General features: G+C 33.9%; 3 protein-coding genes, 1 non-coding gene and 1 pseudogene across 5 annotated transcripts; 2 read left to right on the top strand and 3 right to left on the bottom strand.

Annotated features, from left to right (window-relative positions):
- Nucleotides 1-1,788: 1,788 nt before the first annotated feature.
- On the bottom strand, nucleotides 1,789-1,862 carry TRNAV-AAC (transfer RNA valine (anticodon AAC)). Its single transcript has one exon. It is a non-coding gene; the product is annotated as a tRNA-Val (tRNA).
- A 1,392-nt stretch (nucleotides 1,863-3,254) lies between these two features.
- Nucleotides 3,255-8,479, top strand: LOC145625131 (uncharacterized). 2 transcript variants are annotated; one of them, XM_081678217.1, is made up of 7 exons: nucleotides 3,255-3,407; nucleotides 3,655-3,717; nucleotides 4,264-4,382; nucleotides 4,731-4,879; nucleotides 5,978-6,125; nucleotides 6,256-6,415; nucleotides 8,020-8,479. In XM_081678217.1, the coding sequence occupies exons 2-7, from the start codon at nucleotides 3,705-3,707 to the stop codon at nucleotides 8,109-8,111; spliced, it is 681 nt and encodes a 226-aa protein (XP_081534343.1). In that variant the 5' UTR covers nucleotides 3,255-3,407; nucleotides 3,655-3,704; the 3' UTR covers nucleotides 8,112-8,479. The 2 variants fall into 2 exon arrangements, with proteins under 2 accessions (XP_081534343.1, XP_081534338.1); XM_081678212.1 differs by lacking the exon at nucleotides 3,255-3,407 and having other exon boundaries at nucleotides 3,678-3,717; nucleotides 4,179-4,382.
- A 1,458-nt stretch (nucleotides 8,480-9,937) lies between these two features.
- LOC145561445 (cytochrome P450 89A2-like) lies at nucleotides 9,938-13,733 on the top strand. Its single transcript, XM_081621849.1, has 2 exons — nucleotides 9,938-10,136; nucleotides 11,978-13,733. The coding sequence occupies exon 2, from the start codon at nucleotides 12,006-12,008 to the stop codon at nucleotides 13,551-13,553; it is 1,548 nt and encodes a 515-aa protein (XP_081477975.1). The 5' UTR covers nucleotides 9,938-10,136; nucleotides 11,978-12,005; the 3' UTR covers nucleotides 13,554-13,733.
- Nucleotides 13,734-14,060: 327 nt separating this feature from the next.
- Nucleotides 14,061-15,762, bottom strand: LOC145561429 (cytochrome P450 89A2 pseudogene; annotated as a pseudogene).
- Nucleotides 15,763-16,271: 509 nt separating this feature from the next.
- On the bottom strand, nucleotides 16,272-19,135 carry LOC145638417 (protein GAMETE EXPRESSED 1-like). The gene is made up of 7 exons (XM_081689388.1): nucleotides 19,102-19,135; nucleotides 18,455-19,010; nucleotides 17,798-18,385; nucleotides 17,290-17,416; nucleotides 17,002-17,188; nucleotides 16,760-16,907; nucleotides 16,272-16,644 (listed from the first exon to the last, which is right to left on the bottom strand). Exons 1-7 carry the CDS (start codon nucleotides 19,133-19,135, stop codon nucleotides 16,371-16,373), a joined length of 1,914 nt encoding a protein of 637 aa, XP_081545514.1. The 3' UTR covers nucleotides 16,272-16,370.
- Nucleotides 19,136-22,264: the final 3,129 nt, after the last annotated feature.

Genomic DNA, 22,264 nt, shown 5'->3' with positions numbered 1-22,264 from the left:
CTACATTAATGTGTTTGTTCTTGTTATAATATGAATTGAAGTTCTCAATTTTTCAAAATCAATAATTCACACATCAAAATTTCAAAATATAAAATTCTTACATATTAATTTTCCAAAATCAAAAATTCTGAAAATAAAATTTTCTTCCCTGTAAGTTTCCAAAGCAAAAAATGCCATGACCAAATAAATTGAACCTTCAAGAGGTATGATGAATTCCGTAAAACTTTTGGATGGAAAGTTTTCCCAAATGATGGTGGCTTGTTAAGACACTCTGATTAAATATGCCTAAGGCCTTAAAAATGCCATGACCAGCAATGTGATTAATCATCCTCTTACAAAGATATCATCTAATGTATCATTGGGCGCTATGTGCCTTGATAAGTAATATGCTCTGATTATTAAGAGTAATTTTAATGGTAAGCTAATTAACTTGTTAAGTCACATAAGATCATAAGTTAATCTGTTTTGTAGCTAATTTGTGCCCCAATGGTTAGCTAGTAGCTTGTGATTAAATTGAACCTCAATTTATTAATTAGTTTTTTACATTTAATTTTATTAATGTATCAACCTATCGTTTTGGCAAATTTATTTCTCAAGCACTAAGCTAATTTGCTTGACCAAGGTAATTTAATTTTTTAGCTCCAATGGTTAAGCTAATAGCTAGGGGTTTGTTTGGCATCAGTTTTGGTTTTCAGTTTCCTGTTTTTTTTAAAACAAAAAACCAAAAACAGGAAACAAGAAAAAGGTGTTTCCACTTTTCTGTTGTCAGTTTTCAAAATTATCATGATTTTAATAAGTTCAAAAAAATTTTGATTCATTATGGGGCATATATCATATACTTTAAAAAAAACAAAAAACCAAAAAACAGAAAACCACAGTAATGCCAAACGAACCCTAGGGAATTTAATTTTCTAAATTGCAAGTAAGTACCTATCTACAACCATTAGAATAAGACCCGTTAACAAAATTACCCTACAACATTGATAAGGAGATTCCAACCTTGAACAAGTTAACAGTAGCAATACACAAGGTGTTGGATAAAATAAAAAAAAACCAAGAGTATAATACTTGCGAGCAAAGCTTTAAACTTGCCTTAGTCGTGGCCGCATCCTTTCTCTTTTTCGACGGCGCGGTCGAAAAGGGGTAACGGGCACTGCCATAGCTGGAAGTAAAGGATGTACAACAATTTCTGCGGTTGAGACAAACCAATCGAGGAGGATAGATCAAATAAACGGATTTTGCAATTTTTGAGAATACTGTAATTGCGGCCATTAAGTTATCAGTCTGGTCGCGTCACAAATAATAATGAGGCTTTGTGCTACTATTCAAGATTAAACCTCATTTTTTAGGGAATTTCTCGTTAGGAACAAGATTTTTATCTTTATTACTTGTATATAAACTAAGAGGGAAGGGATGACTACAAAATTAGTGTCCAACTCTTAATATCTCCAAAATCAGATAATATTAATTATTCAAGCTTATATATAAGGGTAATTTTAACAATTTTTTTAAGTAGTAACTTTAATCCAATTAAGAATAACTTTTAATTTGTGACAGTTCTATTTATTTTGATGTGTATTTTCAAATGAACGGGGGTTATAAAAACTACTCCGTAATATGATATAATATTTAATACATTATAAGTGTTTTTATAGCTGTAAAATTTATGTTAAGAAAATGATAAGTTTTATAGTATACTATATGCCCGTGATTGATGTTAAGGATTGATCTTCTCAAAGTAAATATCTTCTATTGTTTTGTAGATAAAAACCAAAAACAGGGGAAAAATGGCTTCGCCCAGGCTCGAACTGGGGACCTTCAGTGTGTTAGACTGACGTGATAACCAACTACACCACGAAACCAATTCTGAACAAAGTGCTCAAAATACAAAACTTAATTAAACTTAACAGTAACACCTAAAAAAAAAATTAGCGGGAAGATAATTATATTTACAAATGCTTTCTTTTTTTTTTTTTTTTTTTTGAAGGAATACAAATGCTTTCTTTGAACCGGTGAAGTTGGGGTTTCTCCTGCGCAGCGTAGTGTCGGAAATTATTAGTTTCGCTTGTTCAATTCCACTGGTTTGTTAATCTACTGAACTTGAAATTGAATTGTCCCTAAATCAATCTAGTATTCTAGTGGAAGGAGATAGTATCCAAAAATGGAGGTCCATAAAAGGAAAAGATGATTACTATTTCCCAATAGAATAACAACTACTCGCTCCTTCCAATCGTTGGCAAGTGAACAAAGAAAGCATTACAAATGCGCAGAAGTCAACCACTATATTTGGGTAAGAAAATCAAGGGGACAAACTTTAAAATTTCAGATAATCATTGTTGAGCTTCTCAGATTCTCTCCCCTCCTCTCCAGTGTTTTAATGAGACAACACTAAGGGGCCGTTTTATTCACCCGGGGTAAACGGAATGGAATGAACAAAGGGAATGGAAGAGAATGGAATGAAAATACCCAATTTTCTCTATGTTGTTTGTTTTCAAAACCAAGGGAAACAAACCCATCATCCCACCACCACACAACCACCCCACAACCACTACACAACCACCTATTTCATTCACTTTCCACCTTTTCTAGCCAGCATTCGTCCACCAAACCACCAGCCGCACCTACACCGCCGGTCGCCTCACCTTCGCCGCCCTTCGCCGGCCTCGCGCAATGATCTCTTCCCCACAAACACCCCACGGGATGTTTTTGCGTGAGGAGAATAAAGTTTTTACGGGGAGGGGGAGAGTCGTCGGAGAGGCGGCGAATCGTGGGTAGGGCGGTGGTTGAGTTTTCTCTGTGGTGTGTGGAGGTAGGAAGGTGGTGATGTGGTGGTGGTTAGGGAATGGAATGGAAAAGTCTAGAGGGGTGGGGAATGAATTTAGAGGGATTTGGGATAATAAAGAGGGGAGAGGGAATGAAAGAAAGTGCAAAACAAACATCAACAAAGGGAATCGGGTCAGTTGGTTCCCATTCCTTTTCTTGATTACCCCCAAGACCCCAACCAAACGGCCCCTAAGCTTTATAATTGTACTCCGATCTTCTAACTTGGGTTAAATATGTCATCAAAATATGTAAGGAATGTCATGCTATAGAGATATATAGGGTACATAGAGTTAATAATGCCTATAGTTTTTTTGTGACACGTCATGCCTTGTGACCGTAATTGAATTCCATCATTTCTCACCCTCAAACATTCAACTTTCTTTGTCAAAAAAAAAAAAATAAATAATAAAATAAATAAAATTAAAACATTCAACTTTTAACACTCATCACTTTCCACGAATTTCTACCTCATCCATACTCCACATCAACATTCTACTTCTACACTTCTTGTCTCCAATTTCCCCAATTTCATTCTTTACTTTTTTTTTTCTTACAAATCACAACTTCGTCGTTACAGCTTACAGGTTTCTCCCTTCTTCTCTCCTTCTAGTCTGTTTGATTTTAATTAAATTTTAATCTTCAATTGATTCATCTTTTGCCACTCTTTAATCTGTGATAATTTAGCTATTTAGGGTTTCAATTATCTCAATCAAACTGAATTACATATTGTTGAGGTTTTAGGGTTTCCGTTTTATGCAATTAATTGAAGTTATCGATTGCTCTGAATTTGTAGTAATAAATTTCTTAACTTAATTGTTTAACTTTTTGCAGTGACATCAATAGTTGAATTGTGAACCAACTTTTCAAATTAGCAAACGATCATGGATGATTGGGGTATGATTTTGACGATTACTTTAATTCATTGATTGACTTTTATTTTCTCTTTCCGCTTCGAGTTTTGTAATGCTAATGATTTTGAGTATTGAACTGGTCTTGATTATTTAGCTAAACTTAATTTATTTATTTTTTTGGCTTAAGCTGTAATATCCTGTTTTTTCTGAATTTGTTACCAAAATCGTAGATTAAGTTATCTTCACTGTGGTTAAATTTAGGTGTGTAAAATTTTCCGAAACCCGATTTTGAACATTGCAGTTGAGCAATGCTTGTGTTATTAAGACCTTGCCTGAATTTTGGATAGTGATTAGGAGGGAAGCTTTTATCAGGGTAATTGATTGAAGGGTATATTTGATGAGGGTAATATAATCATTAGTTTTTGTATTATAATGTGAATTGGAGTATAACATAGAGTTACTTTACAGTATAAATTGTTGAAAAATGGGTTTTCAAATTTGCAGTAATAAGAAGGCATGATATTTCCTCTGTTGCTCGTGAAATATTTGTTGGATTTTTGGCTAAGTATAATGTATGATGTTGATTTAGAGGACGAAGCAGTGCCACAACTTCTCAAAAAGGATCTGCCAAAAAGTAGATGGGATGATGAAGATGTTGATGATGACGAAGTGAAGGAATCCTGGGAGGATGATGATGAATCTGCACCGGTATGTTCTGAATGGTGATGCCAATTTGTGCCAAATTTGAACTGTCTTCAATGGTGTCACCATTCCTTGTAAGCTTTTATCTGTATTTTTTTTTTTTTTTTTATGACCATTCGTCATATCTAATATTTTAGCAGATTTGTTATAAGGTTTAAACATGGTTTAATATTTCGCTTACATTGTTGTCTGCTGTATGATTATGACTAGTTTTCTGTTCTTAAATGGTTTATCTATCATCCTAGCTCGTGAGTATTGTCCTTTTATGCTCTGAGTCTTCTCATTTGATCTGTACCCTCCTGCTCTAATCATGGTTCAGTTTACTTTCCTGCACTCATGTGTGATGTTTCTCAGGCACCGACACCAGCACCAGCAACAGGAAAAACATCTGAAAAGCCTGCCAAGAAAGCTGGATCTAAGGAAACTGGGAAGACAGGAAAAGATGTAGAATTAGCTAAAGAAACACCATTGAATCCGGTAGCAGAGAAACTGCGCCAGCAAAGGTTAATTTCTGGATCATACCACAGTCAATTCTATATCAAGAGAAATGTTTAATTTGAGTCTTTGTTGCATTTTGAAACCTAAAGTTGTAGATGCGTTTAAGGATTCCAATAACGAACAAACTTAGATTGAGGAAGTGTTGGGACTAGTATTGATTTCTTGATTAGCTTAAGAAAAAGAATTTATTACTTTTTATTGGTTAAGTAGAACAAAAGAGAATATTAATGCATTTCAGCTGTGCCTAGGTTTACCCCTGTGACTTTATCATTAGCACTATGCTTATTCTTTTTACTAAAGGTATCATACATTATTGTACACAATAAATAATCATATTGGTCAAAACTTGAAAGACAGTGGTTAATCTAACACAAAATTAGAGTTTCAAACTTCCAATATGCTGAAGTTTGTACTCATACTAACTATTTTAGTCTGTGAAACAGTTTTTGGTATATCTTCCACCCTGGTAAGTTGGCCTATTGCATCAATATCTGTGTTGTTGTGTGTAACATTGTAATTGTTGAATTGAGAAATGTAAACATCTACTTCTTCTGCTCTTAAATAATCATAACATTTACAACAGGAAGAAAATGTATAATTTCAATATATACACACTTTTACAATTATAGTATTTCAAAAATATAATGATCATGAAACTCCAACTGTTATGTTGCAACTTTTAAGAATGTAGGAAGTTTATGGTAAAGGCGATAAAACACTGGTAAATCACCCCTTAAAGTTCAAGAACACAGAAGAGCCTTTTATGGCTGTCTAGATTAAGTTTTATTAGAAGAGGTCAGAAAACTTGATTTTGGAGAGATTTTTAGGGAATTTTTTTGGGGGCTTTTGTAGTGCTTGTTTTTCCTTTAGATTAGCACGCATGTGTATGCTACTGCCGTGCATTGTCTGTTGTTCACTTTCATTTGTACTATTGCAAAGATAAAAAAAGAATCGCTATTTTATCACTTTGATATCTTGTATGCATTTCTGCTTAGTATTGAAGGACTGCATATTAATTGTAGGTTCCTTAGCAGCTGAAGCTAGTCGAAGAGTTAGCTTTATTTTAATACTCTTGGTTTCATTTTATTCTTTGTGGTTTGCAGGCTAGTGGAGGAAGCGGATTTTAAGGCGACAACAGAGCTGTTTTCTAGAAAAGGTGATGGCAAGACTTTGGACAGTTTCATACCTAAGTCTGAAAGTGATTTTTTAGAATATGCTGAACTGATTTCTCATAAGCTTCGTCCATATGAGGTGTGCTCTTCTCATATCCATTTTTTACTTGTATTTTTTACATGATATTGTTTAGCTATTCACTCATATCTTCCTATTTCATCAATTATGATGGATCACTAACTTAAAATTGACCTCTTTCTCAATGCAGAAAAGTTACCACTATGTTGGGTTACTAAAAGCAGTAATGAGGCTGTCAACAGCCTCTTTAAAGGCTGCAAATGCAAAGGAAGTTGCCGCCTCAGTTACAGCAATTGCAAATGAAAAATTGAAGGCAGAGAAAGAGGCCAATGCCGGTAAAAAGAAAACAGGTATTCTTCTATATAAAAGCCGCGCATTCGTGGCCTATGTTGCCCAGAATGGTTTAGACTTTAGACGAGGAAGCAAGAACTGAACTTGCCAAGTATGCTGAATGGTTTAGATGAGGAAGCTAGCAATTAAACTTGTGAATTTTTTGGTGTTGGTCTAAGGTTTTTTTCATCCTTGGCCTTGACTAGACCTGGCAATCCTGACCCAGACCCGATGACCCGACCCGAATGACCCAACCCATGACCCGAAAATGACCCAAAAAATTGACCCGAAACCCGAAATTGACTCGACCCAACCCGAAAATGGAGTTGACCCGATCCTGACCTGACACCCGAAGTTGACCCGACCCGAAATTGACCCGACCCGAATTGTTTGACCCGAACAGACCCGATACCCGAAATTGACCCGAACGAACCCGATACCCGAAATGTCTTGAATTAAAATTACCTTACAATTGAACTTAAAATGTCTTGTACCAAAAATAACTTAAATTGTTCATCTTTAATCGTAGATAAGCTCATTAACTGAATTGGTAGTGTTTTTATAACAATAACAAAATATATACAGCTTATAAAATTATTGATTTGAGCTTGATTCACAAATAAAACAACCCGAACATGACCCGAACAGATTTGACCTGACCTGAATATGATCCGAACATACTTGACCCGAAATTGATCTGACCCGAACATACCCGACCCGAAATTGACCTGACCCAAACCGGACTTGATTCCTGACCCGAAGTTGACCCGAAACCCGAAATGACCCGACTCATACCCGACCCGAATGTTAGCTGACCCGAAATTACCCGACCCGAAAGTAACCCGACCCAGACTCGACCCGAATGACCCATTTGCCAGGTCTAGCCTTGACCTTCTCTTATGCTTATTTGTTGGTGAATCTCTCATAATCTACATCATTTTCACTTCATATTTGTCAATTTTGTGTTGCTTATTCCTTAGTTTAGATTAGATTTATGTACAGAAAATTTTTAGCCTACGTTTGCATCACTAAGAGGCAAAGATTAACTACCAGAATTAGATCTTGATGGGTTGCTTCTGAAGTGCAAGATGCTCTTTGTGCAGTACTGCAGTCACCTTCAGTTCTCCACGCCCATCATTTTCCATTAATGTATCTGTTGCTCATTTTCAGTTCATTATCTTGCGTTCCATTTGTTGTTACATGAGATTTATAATTTTTATCAGTAATCTTCAATATTTATTTTACTAAGGCCCTGTTTGATTCACCTTAAAAAAATAATATTAAGTAAAAATAATTTCAGTTCAGTAAAAATAAGTTCCGTTCAGTAAAATTAATTTCAGTTCAGTAAAAATAATTTCAGTTCAGTAAAAATAAGTTCAGTTCAGTAAAATTCAGTTTTCTTAAAGAAGAATTATAATAGAAAATCAGTAAAAATAATTTCAGTTCCAGTAAAATTAATTTAAGTTCAGTAAAAATAATTTCAGTTCAGTAAATATTAGTCCAGTTCAGTAAAAATAAGTTCAGTTCAGCAAAATTAAGGTAAATCAATAAGGGTCTAAGTTAAGGTCTATTTTATACCCGTTAATTTTCTTAAAGCAAACAACCTTTTGATTATGTCTTGCAGGCTTAAAGAAAAAGCAGCTTCTTGTTGATAAGCCTGATGATGATTTGGCTGTTGCTGGCTACGATGATAATGATGATTATGATTTCATGTGAGCACATAATGATTCATATATTCAAGCATTCAAGCTGAATCCTTTGATTGTTCGAGATTGTGAAAAAATTTCAAGTCCCTTCTCCACACCAACTTTGGTATACACTATTCGGTATATAGTTATGTAACTTACGTTATGTCTGGACTGGAGATGAAGACCGAAGAGATATCCTCAAGGATAGCGTCACATTGCCCAGTTGAATTCAGCTGGTGCTCCTCGTTTGGAACTGAATTTTTGTATGCTAGCATAATTATTCTGTAACGATTAGTTTATACATCGATTTTGTGCAAACCTGTATTTGATTGGTTCACACAAGTTGATTGCTACTTATAAATTATACGGAGTAATAACCAAGATCTCTGTCATTTCTACGCATATTGTTATTCATACAAACATCTAAACATTCCGCTTTTCTTTTCCAATGCATATACGTAGTACTTAATTTCAATTTTACACGACTTAATACATAGTCCAACTTAAAATGTGGAATAAGCATGGATTGAGCTCCTCCCAGGTTGACATTCTTGGGCAGTAAGAAAGACATATTTGTGGCGATAATGACAACAAACAGTAGTAATTACGTTTAAACCACAATAATTAAAATATATTAATGTTGCATTCAATTAAAATTATCCACTTCCTTTTCGTTTGTCGCAAGTAAGTTTGTTCAATTGTTTGTGTGGTTTAAATTTTTTTCAATTTATTTTTCTTCTTGGACTTCAGTTAAGGGCTTCCTGACGTTTGCTGTGATGTGTGGTAGAAACTACACAACTCCGTCCAAAATTAATTGTCGTATTATCCTTTTTTTTTTTTTTTTTTTTTTTTTTTTTTTTTTTTAATTTTTTTAATTTTTTTTGACATCATAATTGTCATATTATCATTTGTACCCTGTGTCTTCGTATTTTATATTTTAAAATTAAAACTTTTAAGGATTATGTTGTACATATAAAATAATTCAAATATTTTTGTTATTGCCTTACTTTGATTAAATATACTCCATCTGTTTTAATATGATAATCTCATATGAAATCAATCACGTAAAATAAAAAAAGGAGAATATTTGGAATCTAACAATAAAGTAAAACAATTTACAAATCAATTCACAGTCAATTAATTTAACCAAATACGGTATAATTAAATATGTATAAAACAAGAAATAAAAGTTAAGTTAAGAGTGGAATACATTTAATATGGATAGATTTTTTTAAGAAGTCGAAAATAGTATATGGGACTAAGAAATTGAAACGGAGGGATTATTTATCATGTACTATTTTGATAGTTAATAACTCAATTGTTTTGGTGTTTAGAGAGCCACAAGGGCGGGGGTGAGAATCGATCCCAAAATCTCCTGAAATCGGGAGGGAAGCTCTAACAATTTGAGCTATCCCTCACTCTCTCAGTTAACAACTCAATTGTGCTTTTACTATTAAATTAAAAAAATTAAAATGTGATAACAATGATATTAATGTTTATACTCTAATAAAAAAAATATGGTCTAACTTAATACTATCTCCGGATCATAATATATGCAACTTTAAAGTTTTTATTAAAAAAATTAAAGTGTGATAACAATGATATTAATGTTTATACTCTAATAAAAAAAAATGTGGTCTAACTTAATACTATCTCCGGATCATAATATATGCAACTTTAAAGTTTTTTATATCTCATAAATAATACCCTAAAGTTACATATAATACGATCTAGAGGTAGTATGTACTCCAAAGAAAATAGTCCGTTATTGTCTTGGTATGAAGATAAACTTGATTATTAATTCCGGATAAATATATCTTGAGTTTGTTTGGGCAGAAAGAAACCACCGGTATTATTCACACTCTTTTATAAACCTTTAAATCTTTTTGACACTATCAACCTTTAAATCAATTAAACCTGACTTTGCGTTTGTTCGTCCCGACTTTGAGAAAGTCAGACGACAATTCTTCTCCATCTTTCTCTCTCTTTCTCTGTGACTTTACGCGAAGGCTTGTTCAGCACGCCTCTGTTTTACATTCCTCCAAACTTAAAGGTAACCTTTTTCACCTCAACCTTAATTTCATTACTCAAGCTTCATTTTTCTGGTAATTTTCTAGTAAGTTTTATCTTAAATTAATTACTTTCATGATAGTTTTGATTATGATTATATGTAATTAAATTGTTTGATAGTGTCATAGTGACTGTTTTTTGAGGTGATTGTTTTTGGAAGGATTATAGAGGTGATTGAAATTTGAATTTATTATTGGTTAATTATGATTTGAATGATCTTTTCGTTCATTGTGAATTTGTGAAGTGATTATTTTGCTTAATTTGAGCTTATTATGGATTATTGTGAAAATTTTGTATTTAATATTTAATACTGCTTAGCTGCTAATTACGGAGACTGAGGATTAAAATTTACTTCGTATTTAATTACAGTAGAATATTTTATGGGTTTTATTGAGCAATTTGATTGATAAATTATTACGGAGTAATTTTTTATACTCGAGTGTTCCCTTCCAATCTTCCAACAATTCCATGTGTACGGCATACCAATTACCCATGTACTGTAGTGTGTAGGTGTTAATGTACCCAAGAATATTTTTTTATGGAGCTTTTCCTTATTTGGCGGTCCAAACTCCAATTAATGAAATAAATATTATAATCCGATACTTTGGGGCCCCTAAATATTTATTTATTTACCTCATTTTTTTTTTTTTTTTTTTTTTTTTTTTTTTTTTTTTTTTTTATTGAATTTGCTTTGAAAATTCATTTGCTAATATGGTACAGATATACTGTGTTGATTATTTGATCCTTATTTTTCTGGGTGAAATTATATGTTGTACCTTGTACTTGTTAGAGCATGTGCCCCTTAGAATGTGAGAAAGTGTAATCTTAAAGCTTTTTTTTTTTTTTTTTCTTTTTTTTTTAAGGAAAGTGTGATTTTGCACAACTAAGAACAGGAAGTAGGATAGCAGTTGTGCTTTAAAAAAAATAAAAGAAAGAAAAAATGTAGGATAGAAATAGAGGTGATCAACTTCGGCCTGGCTTGATCGGGTAGGCGCCACATTCAATAGAGTAATATTTCTATATGCTTGTACCTTCTTGTTAATTTTATTTCTTAGATGGTTCAATTACTGGTTTAATACGGATTGTATGTTTTTTTATACTCCGTAACTAACAACTTGGATGATGCGACGTCATTACTGTGAAGGCTTTGATATGAATTTTAAAGTCTAATTTGGTTTGGTATGAATTTTTATGTTTTATATATTGTATGGTCTAAACTCTAAATGTATTGTAATTGTCATCTTTATAATTTTGTCCAAGTAGTTCTGCTTTAGTCTAGAATGAACTATTTTGATTGTAATGAGATTTTGAAAATCAATACTCCATAATACGAAATATAAGTGATAAGAACAAAGCGAAGATAACAAAACTCTACTACAAAGTGTTTTAAATGTTAAGGTGCAAAAATCTACACATAACACTAAATAAAAAGAGAACCCCATGTACCATCTTAATTTTTTGATTGTATTTTATTTGGGTGGTGTTGGTTGTTGCTCTTGTTTGCCTCATCTAGAATTTTTTGGGGATAGTGTAGCTCAATTATTACGAATTGTTATTTTTAACTTATTTATTTTTTGTTGCAAAGAGTCATACAATTCAATGACTATCAACAAGTGGGGACTGAGCATAGTCATTTTTGTAAAAGTGATTTTCATTCACTAGAACTTTAGCTTTGCATGCTTTTCCTGGGCCAGAATTCCACTGACAGTATTCACATTCATTTTATAAACTCTGATAAAATCTGTGTCTTTTACTGTGTTGTACACTTTAGTTGTGCTTCTATAAAAATCTTTGATTATGAAAAACATCTCTAAATTGTAACAGATATTGAAGAGAGGAACATACTGCAAACATGGAGACATGGTTTTTGATCATTGTAACAGCTTGCATTGCAGCACTGCTTAAGGCTTTGGTTTCCTTGGTGGTGTCTAAATCTAAACCAAATATTCCTCCGGGACCTCGTGGTTTTCCCATCATTAGTCGTATCCAATGGCTAGGGAGATCATCCACAGATATGGAAGCAGCCCTCAGGAGACTTTGCTCCAAATTTGGGCCAATTGTCTCCCTGCCTATTGGTCGATATCCTGTCATCTTTATTTCCAGCCGTACTTTGGCTCACCAGGCCTTGGTTCATGATGGGGCTGTGTTTGCTGATCGTCCTAAGCCTCTGCCTACTAGTGAGATTATTACCAGTAACCAGCATAATGTCAGTTCAGCTAGTTATGGTCCGAATTGGAGACTATTCAGGAGAAATCTTACTGCTCAGATCCTTCATCCTTCCAAGGCTAAAGAATTTGGTCATGCCAGGAGTTGGACTCTTGAAATCCTGCTTAATAGTCTCAGGGCTTCCAGTGGACAAGATCATGCTGATGCTGTCAATGTGATGGATCATTTTCGCTTTGCCATGTTCTGCCTGCTTGTGTTCATGTGTTTTGGGGATAAGTTGGATGAATCCCAGATCAAAGAGATTGAAGAAATTCAGTACCGGTTATTGACATCCTTCAATCGCTTTGCAGTACTTAATTTATGGCCTTCAGTGACTCGGATTTTGCTCCGCAGTCGTTGGAATGAGCTTATCAACATGAGGAACAAACAGGAGGAGATTTTATTTCCTAAAATTAGAGCAAGGAAACGTCTGTTAGAAGAGGCAAAAATCCCTGATGATCAGAGCAAAAGATTGGTCACTTGTTACGTGGATAGCTTGTTGACACTGGAAGTCCCAGAGGGGGACAGCAAGAGAAAGCTGACTGAGGAGCAACTGGTGAGCTTTTGTTCTGAGTTCCTTAATGCCGGAACTGATACTACCTCAACAGCCTTGCAGTGGATTATGGCCAACCTTGTCAAATACCCGAAAATTCAGACTAAGCTTTTTGAGGAAATCAAAGGAGTTGTTGGAGAAGAAGCTGTAGAAATTGGAGAAGATGAACTGTCAAAGATGCCTTATCTTAAGGCTATAGTGTTAGAGGGACTGCGAAGGCATCCACCAGGTCACTTTGTTCTTCCACACACTGTAACCCAAGATGCAGAGTTGGGCGGATACACAGTACCTAAAAACGCAGTCATAAATTTTATGGTTGCTGATATTAATTTGGATCCTGAGGTCTGGGAGGATCCGATGCAATTCAAGCCTGAGAGATTCCTGACAGCAGAAGGGAGCTGCGAAGAATTTGATATTACAGGAAGTCGTGAAATAAAGATGATGCCTTTTGGTGCAGGCAGGCGGATTTGCCCAGGATTCGGCTTGGCTATGCTTCATCTGGAGTATTATGTGGCCAATTTAGTTTGGAACTTTGAATGGAATGCTGTGGACGGTGATGAGGTGGATTTATCTGAGAAGCAAGAGTTTACTACTGTGATGAAGCATCCACTCCAAGTCCATTTGTCTCCGAGGAAAAAGTAAATAAGCAGCCCTTCCTTTTATTTTTGATCTTGCTTGAACCCCATTTATTACCTATAATTTATATATTGCAGTTTGCAACTTTGCAGTTTTGCAGCATTGTAATTTTTCTTTATCTCAGCTGTCTTTGTATTCGAATATTGACATGTCTATGGAATATAAATAAATCATATTAATCTCTCAGATCATAGAACTTGCTGCTGCATCATTTTTCAGAAGAGATTGTCTGCAACTGTCAGTCTTAGATAATACTTCATTTATTACATACTTTCCTTCTTACCAGTGTTGGAAGTTGTTTTGTTTAATCTATCTGTCTACCTTCTCTAGTCCTTTTTTAACCTACACGCCTGTTGCAATGAAAAAACGAAGGGAGTACATTTACAGCAACTTTATATATTTTTTTAACTGAGATGCAAATAGAAAATTTGGGTTATTATATGTCAACCAAGTAGGTTCAGGTTGAACTAGTATAATACCATGTTGCTCTGAATCATAAATTCTAGATCAATGTAAACAAAGGGCTGCATTAATTTATTTTCTTGGAGAAATATGAGCATGAAGTGGATTCTTCATTACAATGGTAAACTCTTGCTTCTCAGATAAATCCACTTCACTTCCATCTACATCAGTCCATTCAAATTTCCATATCAGATTAGCTACAAAGTACTCCAAATGAAGCAGGGCTAATCCGAGGCCAGGACAAATCCTTCTTCCTGCACCAAAGGGCATCATCTTTATTTCGCGGCTTCCAAACCCTGTAATATAAAACTCTTCATGATCTATATCGCGGTCCATGACCATCCCCATGAATCTCTCAGGCTTAAACTGTAAGGGATCATCCCACACCTCAGAATCCTTGCCTATCTCAGCAACAGCAAAGTTTAAGGATGCATTTTTGGGTATTGTGTAACCACCTAATTCCACCTCTTGTGTCACCCCATGAGGCAAGACAAAGTGACCTGGGGGATGCCGTCTTAGTCCCTCTAATACTACAGCCTTGAGATAAGGCATCTTCGAAAGTGCAACTTCCGGAACTTCCTCTGCTTCTTCTCCTATGACTCCTCTGATTTCTTCAAAGAGCTTAGCTTGGATGTTTGGATGCCTTACAAGGTTTGCCATTATCCATTCCAAAGTCGTCGAGATTGTATCAGTTCCTGCATTAAGGAATTCAAAACAAAGAGACACTAATTCTTCTTCTGTCAGCCTTCTTGTTCCTGCTGTAGAGTTCTCATTACTAGATGGGATTTCTAGTTTCAGCAAAGTATCCACATAACAAGTACTTAGTGTTGTACTTTCGCTTTTATCATCTGCTGTTTCGGCACTCTGATGCTGTTCCTGCTGCTGCTGCCGGGCTCTGATGTAAGGGATAAGCACCTGTTCCTGTTTATACTTCAAGTTAAAGAACTCATTCCAGCGTTTTCGAAACAATATCCTTGTCAACCAAGCTTGCCTTAAATTAAGTACTCGAAAGCGAGAAAGCAAGGAAGTCAGTAGCTCCTGAAGTACAGCTTCAATCTCTTTGATCTGAGATTCTTCCATCTTATCCCCAAAACACATGACTACAAGTAAATGAAACATAGAAAACCGAAAGTGATCCATCACTTTCACCACACCCGAATCTGAGCCTGAGCTTGAGTCTGAGCCAGCACTAACCCTGAGACGATCAAGGAGGATGTCAAGGACCCACTTGCGAGCCAAACAGAAGTCCTTGACTCTTGAAGGGTGGAGGATATGAGTTGTGAGGTTGCGACGAAGGATGCGCCACAAAGGCCCATAACCTGCTAAGGTGATGGTGTGCTGGTTGCTGCTAAGTATCTTAGGAATAAGAAGTGGCTCAGGTCGATCAGCAAATAAGGCCCCCTTCTGAACTAGAGCTTGGTAGGCCAAAGCGCGATTAAATATGAATATCACAGGGCGTGCAGGATTTGATGAGAGTGTTACTATTGGACCGAACTTTGAGGTAAGTGTTCTAAGGGCTGTTTGTGATTCTGCAAATGATCTTCTTAGCCATATAATCATGGTAATAATTGGCACATATTGGGGTCCTGGAGGCCATTTTTTCGATTTCAGTTTCGGGTTTAAGGATAGGTAAGTGATTATTAAGGCTGTAATGCATGTTGTTATAGCAATCACAAACCATAGCTCCATTTTTGTTCTCTAGTTGTTTAGCTTTCTTGCATATTTGTTATGAAGCATCTTGTTCAAGGGTATATTTCTGATTTAGCAATTTTTTTTTAAAAAAGAAAAAAAAAATTCTATGTTTGTGTGCTGATATATGAGAAAAGTCATTGATGAAAAGTAAACCTTTCATATATTTGATTGAGTGGCTCTCCTTTCATTATATTCCTATCACCTAATTTAATTGCATCTAGCTTTTTGATATGCTTACTTTTTTTAAATTGATTTGGACAATGCTACATGGGTTTATTTGTTTTTTTTAATTTTTTTTTTTAAAAAAAAGTTACGCATTCAATTTCATTAAACAACATTGATCACAATAGTAGAGAAGTTGTTTTAAATTGACCTTTGGTCGGATGTACAAGTGTTATGTTCTACAAACTTACAAAGTATAACCTTAGTTGAGGGAAGATGTAGCTTTGACTCCATTGAAAATGGACAATGAAAATGCAACATTACAAAACCTATCTATGATAATCTTATGTAGTTCCATACATAGTTTATCAGCATGTTACCTATTTGTTATCTCTCAAGCATAAGCAACTAGTTACTTTGTTAGTTGTTACATCTATTGAACATTTTCATCATCCTTTGCTGTTACAAACAAAAAAAAATCAACAATTACTTTACACATGTAAATTATTATATCAAATGCTTGCGATTTCGGAGGTTATACTTTCGTTCAGCACAAATCACAACAGAGTTTTCTGACTTTCTTTCCTCTTCAACTGGTGGCATATAGTTTGGATCTTCATGAATGCTTGAATCTTCCGGCAATTCGGTCTCCACCCATGAAATCCAATCAACTTCACTATCCACTTCCTCATCATCTGAAGGATAATCTCTTACTTTTTGAATGTTGTTTACCTTTTCAATCAAAGTTGCTAACATATTGTGATTTAATGCTTCATAGTCCCTGCAAAAACCCATATTATTTAGTTTGTAAAACTACAAAGTCATCTTAAATATTTGTAGTAATTCAAAAAGAAAATACTCTAAGCTTGTTGTTTAAAAATATTTATTCTGTATACCTGTATGTAACAAATGCATACAAAAGCTGGATAACAGCATAAGCGCCAAGAAGTGATTTCACTATTGTTCTGAGTCGAGTTTTCTGTTCAATTTCGATAGATGTAAACTTTAGTATACCACACTCTATTGTAAATGCAGTGCATAGACCTGCACAATTAGTGATATATTGTTTCAAGTAAAATTAGCTTCTTCATATATACTTAAAAAATCACTTAATTTTCTGCAGGTAAGAAATACATGCCTAGGTAGAGACTGCATCTGACAGAGTAGGTCTGCTTTGTGCTGGTAAACATGTAGAAAACGACGATTAGGAGGGAGTAGATGAAGAAAGCTTTAATAAGCCTTGACTCAAGCAACATGGCATTGTGCAGGGCAAAGAGCTTATCAATGGCAGTAAACATATTTGCTTGTTTCGACTCAAAAGTTTCCTACAAAATTTAGGACAAACAGATAAATGATTTCAGTCCATAAGTTAATATTGTAAGGAGAAAGTTACTTTTCGTAAAATGTACTTAGGGTAAATAATAACCTGAGCTTCCAACATTGATTTTGAATTACTAGCCAAAAGATTGTGAGCCTGCAGTAGCTGTTCCTGCTGCTCCTTAAGTTCTTGGTGTTGCCCCTGCGCAAATCCTACTATCTGCTGTAAAGTAGCCCTGTAAAATATCAGAAGTCTGAAGTTTTAGCAAAGAAATATATATCAGAAGTCGCATTATTGGAGGGGGAATTTTATAAAGGGGGCACTAACCCTACAGTGTGTCTGTATTGCTGAATTCGTGCTCATACACGGTAAAACAGTATGTAATTTGTGTATGTTAGACAAAATACACACAATATGGAGTGCAAGCAACTATGCAATACAGCCTTTAGTGTTTCTATACATGATGCTATCAGGAAAAATTATACTTCGCAGTAAACAAAATTTACTTATGTGCTTGTGTGTGGATGAATTAGTCTAGACACAATGTGCAGATGAATAGTCCATAAATTTTGTGCAGATGAATTCCACATAATTTGTGCAGTGTATCACTTCTTACCTGCTCTCTTGAAGAGCATTAGACTGAAAATCAGTAAGAGACTGAAGACCCTGAAGAGCCTCTGATTGGCTTGCAAGAAGTTGCTGTTGCTTCTCTATCGAAAGTCCAGCCATATCAGCAATATCATCAGTTTTTCCCTGAAGGTTATGCAGCCTTAAAGACAACGCCTCTCCAAGACTAGTAACCTCCTTTTCAACTTCAGATGCCTTCTTCTGCAAACCTTCAATGTCCTGTCTAAGATGACTATAAGATTCTTCTACTCTTGCAATACTTTCTTCCATTTTCTCCTTCATTAGCCCTTGTCCTTCTAATAACTCTACTTGAGACAAGGCAATACCCCTCGCTTGCTCGTTAAGCTCCTTAGTGTGCTTCATGACAATGCCTAAGTCACCTAGCATGTTCTTAAGGTTATCTCCCACCTTTTGTGTTTGTTCATCAATCGACGTTATTGATTCTTGGATTTGATTCGAGTTATAGAGCAGAGTATCTGATTTTTCTTCAATAGTTTCTAGTTTTTCTTCTGTTGATAATGCTGAATTCTTCAAGTCATTCACCAAACTTTCAACTTGAAGCTTAAAAGCCTTAGACCTGCCAAAAACTGTAATTAGAAAAAATAAACACCACTAATGTGTAATAATTCGAGTATAATAACTTAACTGTAACTGATGGCAAATTGAGTTGGTCTCAAGGTAAAATTCCAAATAAGTCTTGTGATCATCATTGTTCAACTTTCGAAGACAATCAACCATGAAAACTTCCGCGTTACATGAAGGAAAAGGATCCCTCCCGGAATCTCTTTGGAAACAATCACTAAGAAGCCAAGCAAGCCTACTTCTCTTTTCCTCTGCTGCAAAAATCTCTGAACACGAAGAAAACAGATTCTTGTACGCGTAAAACCAACAAGGATTCGATCCTCCTAACTTCATCCTTGCATTTTCAATTAGTTCAACCGCCTTAGGATCATCCAAGGCTTCCAAAGAAAACTCAGCAACCATACCATTTATATTATTCGCGTTCTTTGAATATTGGTGATTATTACTAGAAGATGAGGAGGTTTTAGAGGAAGAAAACCAGCCCCATGAAAAAGAATGGCCTTTCGACGAAAATGTAAGAAACATTAGCAGGATATATACACAAATACGACGATTTCCCATCTTCAACTTCATGGGTATATCAAAATAACTGGCGACAACCTTATGATACAAATTTAATCCTGCATTTGTAATGATAAGTATCATAATTTCAATTTTATATATGCTGCATTTATGTTTCATATGAAAGAAATAATGCATTAGTGTACTTACCAAACGTTACAAGATATGCACTTTTATGCTTCATGTATCAAAGTTTTCTTAACCAAGCAAGTACTAATTAGCTTAAGGAAGCAATTTTATGCACGATTACTTTTTTGTAAAAAAAAAAAGTACTTACTATACAAAAACACAATATATAAAATATACAAGTATCCAAGACATTGATTTAAATATCGTCTACATTATCTATTCCTTAGGGCTCTTATATATCAAAACATATGCGAATTCTACGTATACTTTACATATGAATATAATGTAAGTCATAATACATCCCCTTAGTCTCCAGAATTTCAAACTATATCAATGACTAAAAACTGTGTGTTCATACAAGTTCGGTAAACTTTGTTACAATATTCTAATTCATGAATTTTCTTTTCGATGAAACTTACAATGGACAACATGTTTGTAAGGTACACAAAAGTTTTGAGTCACAAAAAAACAGAGTTTGCAATTAATCTTTAAACAGGTTAAAAACTCATGATTAAAAAAAAAAAAAAAAAGCAAATTTGTAACAAATATTCATGTGTACAATATACCAAGAAAATGAATGAATTAAACAAAGAGTGGATACCTGATAAAAGAAATTGCAGGGGAATATGAAAGAAAGTTGAAAGTAGACGTTGTATGTAACAAATTAACGGTGGCTTTTGATAGGGAGACTCTTGAAGAGGCGCGAGGATGTTTGGCGCGCGGGGTAGAAAGACACACAAGAGTCGTCAGTTATTTTGTAAGGGCATTCTTGTCACATTTTGTAGTTTTCTAATATGGCAAGGTAAAAAAGGGTCATTTTCAAGGTCAAGGTCATATCCGTTCTTTAATCGCAACTTATCTCTTTAGTTAAAATTTAATTACAACATTGTTTTCTTTTGACAGATTTTCTCAGTCTCTCTCTCTTCATCATATGCATTATGTATACGCCTCTTTTTTCTCTTTCTATACCTCTCCTCTCTTAAAATACTCTACAACTGTAAAAACATTAAGGAAATATTTTATGCCCTATATGTACGTGATGCTATGAAAGTGTTTGGAAACTATAATTATTTTGCTTTTTTTACAAGATTCAATTGGACTTTTTGTAATATCCACTTAACCAATTTTGACTAATGTTAGTAATTTATACGGAGTAGATAAGAAAAAATATAGTATTGTGGGTTTTTGTTAAAATCGTCTTAATGATTAGTTATATATTTAATTGTTATATTTATTAAATAATTAAATACATTATTGGTCAAATTTCTAAATCGACTTACAAGCCCAATCAAAATAAAACACTTAATAAAAACAAAGAGAGTGATACATTAACCTATTTTACACATCTATCCAAAAAAAAAAAAAAAGAAAAAAAAAAAGAAAAGAAAACATTAACATGTATGCCTTTTTAGACATTGCACTAGAATGGGGTGGGCTGGGGTGTGCAAAGGGTCTTTATTTCTAGATGGTCCAATAATTTGGCCCAGTCATTTTAATAAGAAAATGAATTCATTGTGCCCATCTTTTCTTTGGCTCATTCATAAATTTTTTTTTTTCGACAAAAGTAACTAACATTATAAATTAGAGTTTTTTTTTTTTTTTTTTTTTTTTTTTTTTTATGTAAACGGAATTTTATTGAATGTCACATTTTAAAAATTTAATCAATTAAGCTAATTAAACGTCATTGAACTACACATCTTTGGTACAATTGATCGCATTATGGTCGTTCTTCACACCTTCAAGTGTGGCGCAAGACATATTCGTCTCCAAATCAAGATAAAAAGTGATGATATTGAGAGAAAAGGAAAAAAAAACTTTGGTTTTGCCAAATGATTCGAATACTGTTTAAACTTACACTCCATATATATGACAGTATAAGAAGATTAAAAAGGAAAAGATACCCATTGAGCATTACGGAGTAATAACTTCTTTTTTTTTTTTTTTAAATAAAATAATTATAATTGAATAACCCATGTATTGATAATTGATGTACCAATACCATTATAAACAATATATTCAATCTTACAATAACCATTATAAAGAATTTGATTGTGCTTGACACTTTTTTTTTTTTTTTGAAAAAGAGATTATGCTTGACGATGTAATATGTTCATTTTAATTTAACAAGAGGCATGGACGAAAACGAGTAAATTGATAGTTTTTATTTTCACTGGTCAGAGATGTTGTTACTAATATCAAAACTGAAAAACAATTTAAGAATAACAATGTGATAAAGAAATTAGATATAAGGTATAAAGATGTGTGGGCTATTATTTATATTTTAAATTGTGAAAATACAAAAAGTGGATAAAGGCTATTATGCAATATATATATATATATATATATATATATATATATATATATATATATATATATATATATATATACATACGAAAAGGTGGATAAATTTTAATACTTAATAAATTATGTATTACAAAAAATATTATATTTTACATTTTTTACATATATATAATCACGTGTGTTGATACGGATTAAATATTAGAATACTAGAGAATATGTATTGTGATTTTGTTCGGGATTTTAGAACAAAATTAGGGATGAAATTGTTTCAAGGCGTACCAACTTTGTCAAATGAAAATCAAGATTAATACATCTATGCTACTTTGACAATAAAAAATGATGGTATTGTACCTCATGCAAACTAAAGGATGATAAAAATTGGTTTTGTGCTCCATTTATCAATTATGACTTCTCACAGCTGAAACATTAGAGAATTTGATAATCCAATTGTATTATATTTTAGAGAGAGAATAAAAATTTGACTTACTTTCGTCAGTTTTTTCAAGCGGTGATTATCCACATTATAGAAGGGATTCGGTTTAAGGAATTAGACTGATGAAGAGAATGAGGGTTGTTTTAAATGAAAGACAAAAATAATTAATACATAAGAAAGACCAGATATTATCACTGGTCAGAGATGTTGTTACTAATATTAAAAATGAAAAACAATTTGAGAATAACAATGTGATAAAAAAAATTAGGTATAAGGTATAAAAATGTGTAGGCTGTTATTTATATTTTAAATTGTGAAAATACAAAAAAAAAATCCAAAAAGCAAGATCAGGAAAGGCCCAATTGGACGAAAACGATGTAATATGTTCCATATTGGACACACAGAGGCATGGACGAAAACGATGTAATATGTTCCATCCACCCAATTGGA

Source organism: Chenopodium album, chromosome 1 (assembly GCF_948465745.1).
Source record: "Chenopodium album chromosome 1, dcCheAlbu1.1, whole genome shotgun sequence".
NCBI lineage: Eukaryota > Viridiplantae > Streptophyta > Magnoliopsida > Caryophyllales > Amaranthaceae > Chenopodium > Chenopodium album.
Note: the sequence above shows the minus strand (reverse complement) of the source record. Positions and strands in the feature narration are given on the sequence as shown.

Coding starts and splice junctions, on each gene's coding strand:
- LOC145561445 (XM_081621849.1), top strand. CDS start 12,006: ATGGAGACATGGTTTTTGATCATTGTAACAGCTTGCATTGCAGCACTG.
- LOC145638417 (XM_081689388.1), bottom strand. CDS start 19,135: ATGAAGCATAAAAGTGCATATCTTGTAACGTTTG. Junction 16,908..17,001: donor CAGATGCAGTCTCTACCTAG/GCATGTATTTCT, acceptor CTAATTGTGCAG/GTCTATGCACTGCATTTACA. Junction 16,645..16,759: donor TATGCATTTGTTACATACAG/GTATACAGAATA, acceptor GGGTTTTTGCAG/GGACTATGAAGCATTAAATC.
- LOC145625131 (XM_081678212.1), top strand. CDS start 4,191: ATGATATTTCCTCTGTTGCTCGTGAAATATTTGTTGGATTTTTGGCTA. Junction 4,383..4,730: donor ATGATGATGAATCTGCACCG/GTATGTTCTGAA, acceptor GATGTTTCTCAG/GCACCGACACCAGCACCAGC. Junction 6,126..6,255: donor ATAAGCTTCGTCCATATGAG/GTGTGCTCTTCT, acceptor TTCTCAATGCAG/AAAAGTTACCACTATGTTGG.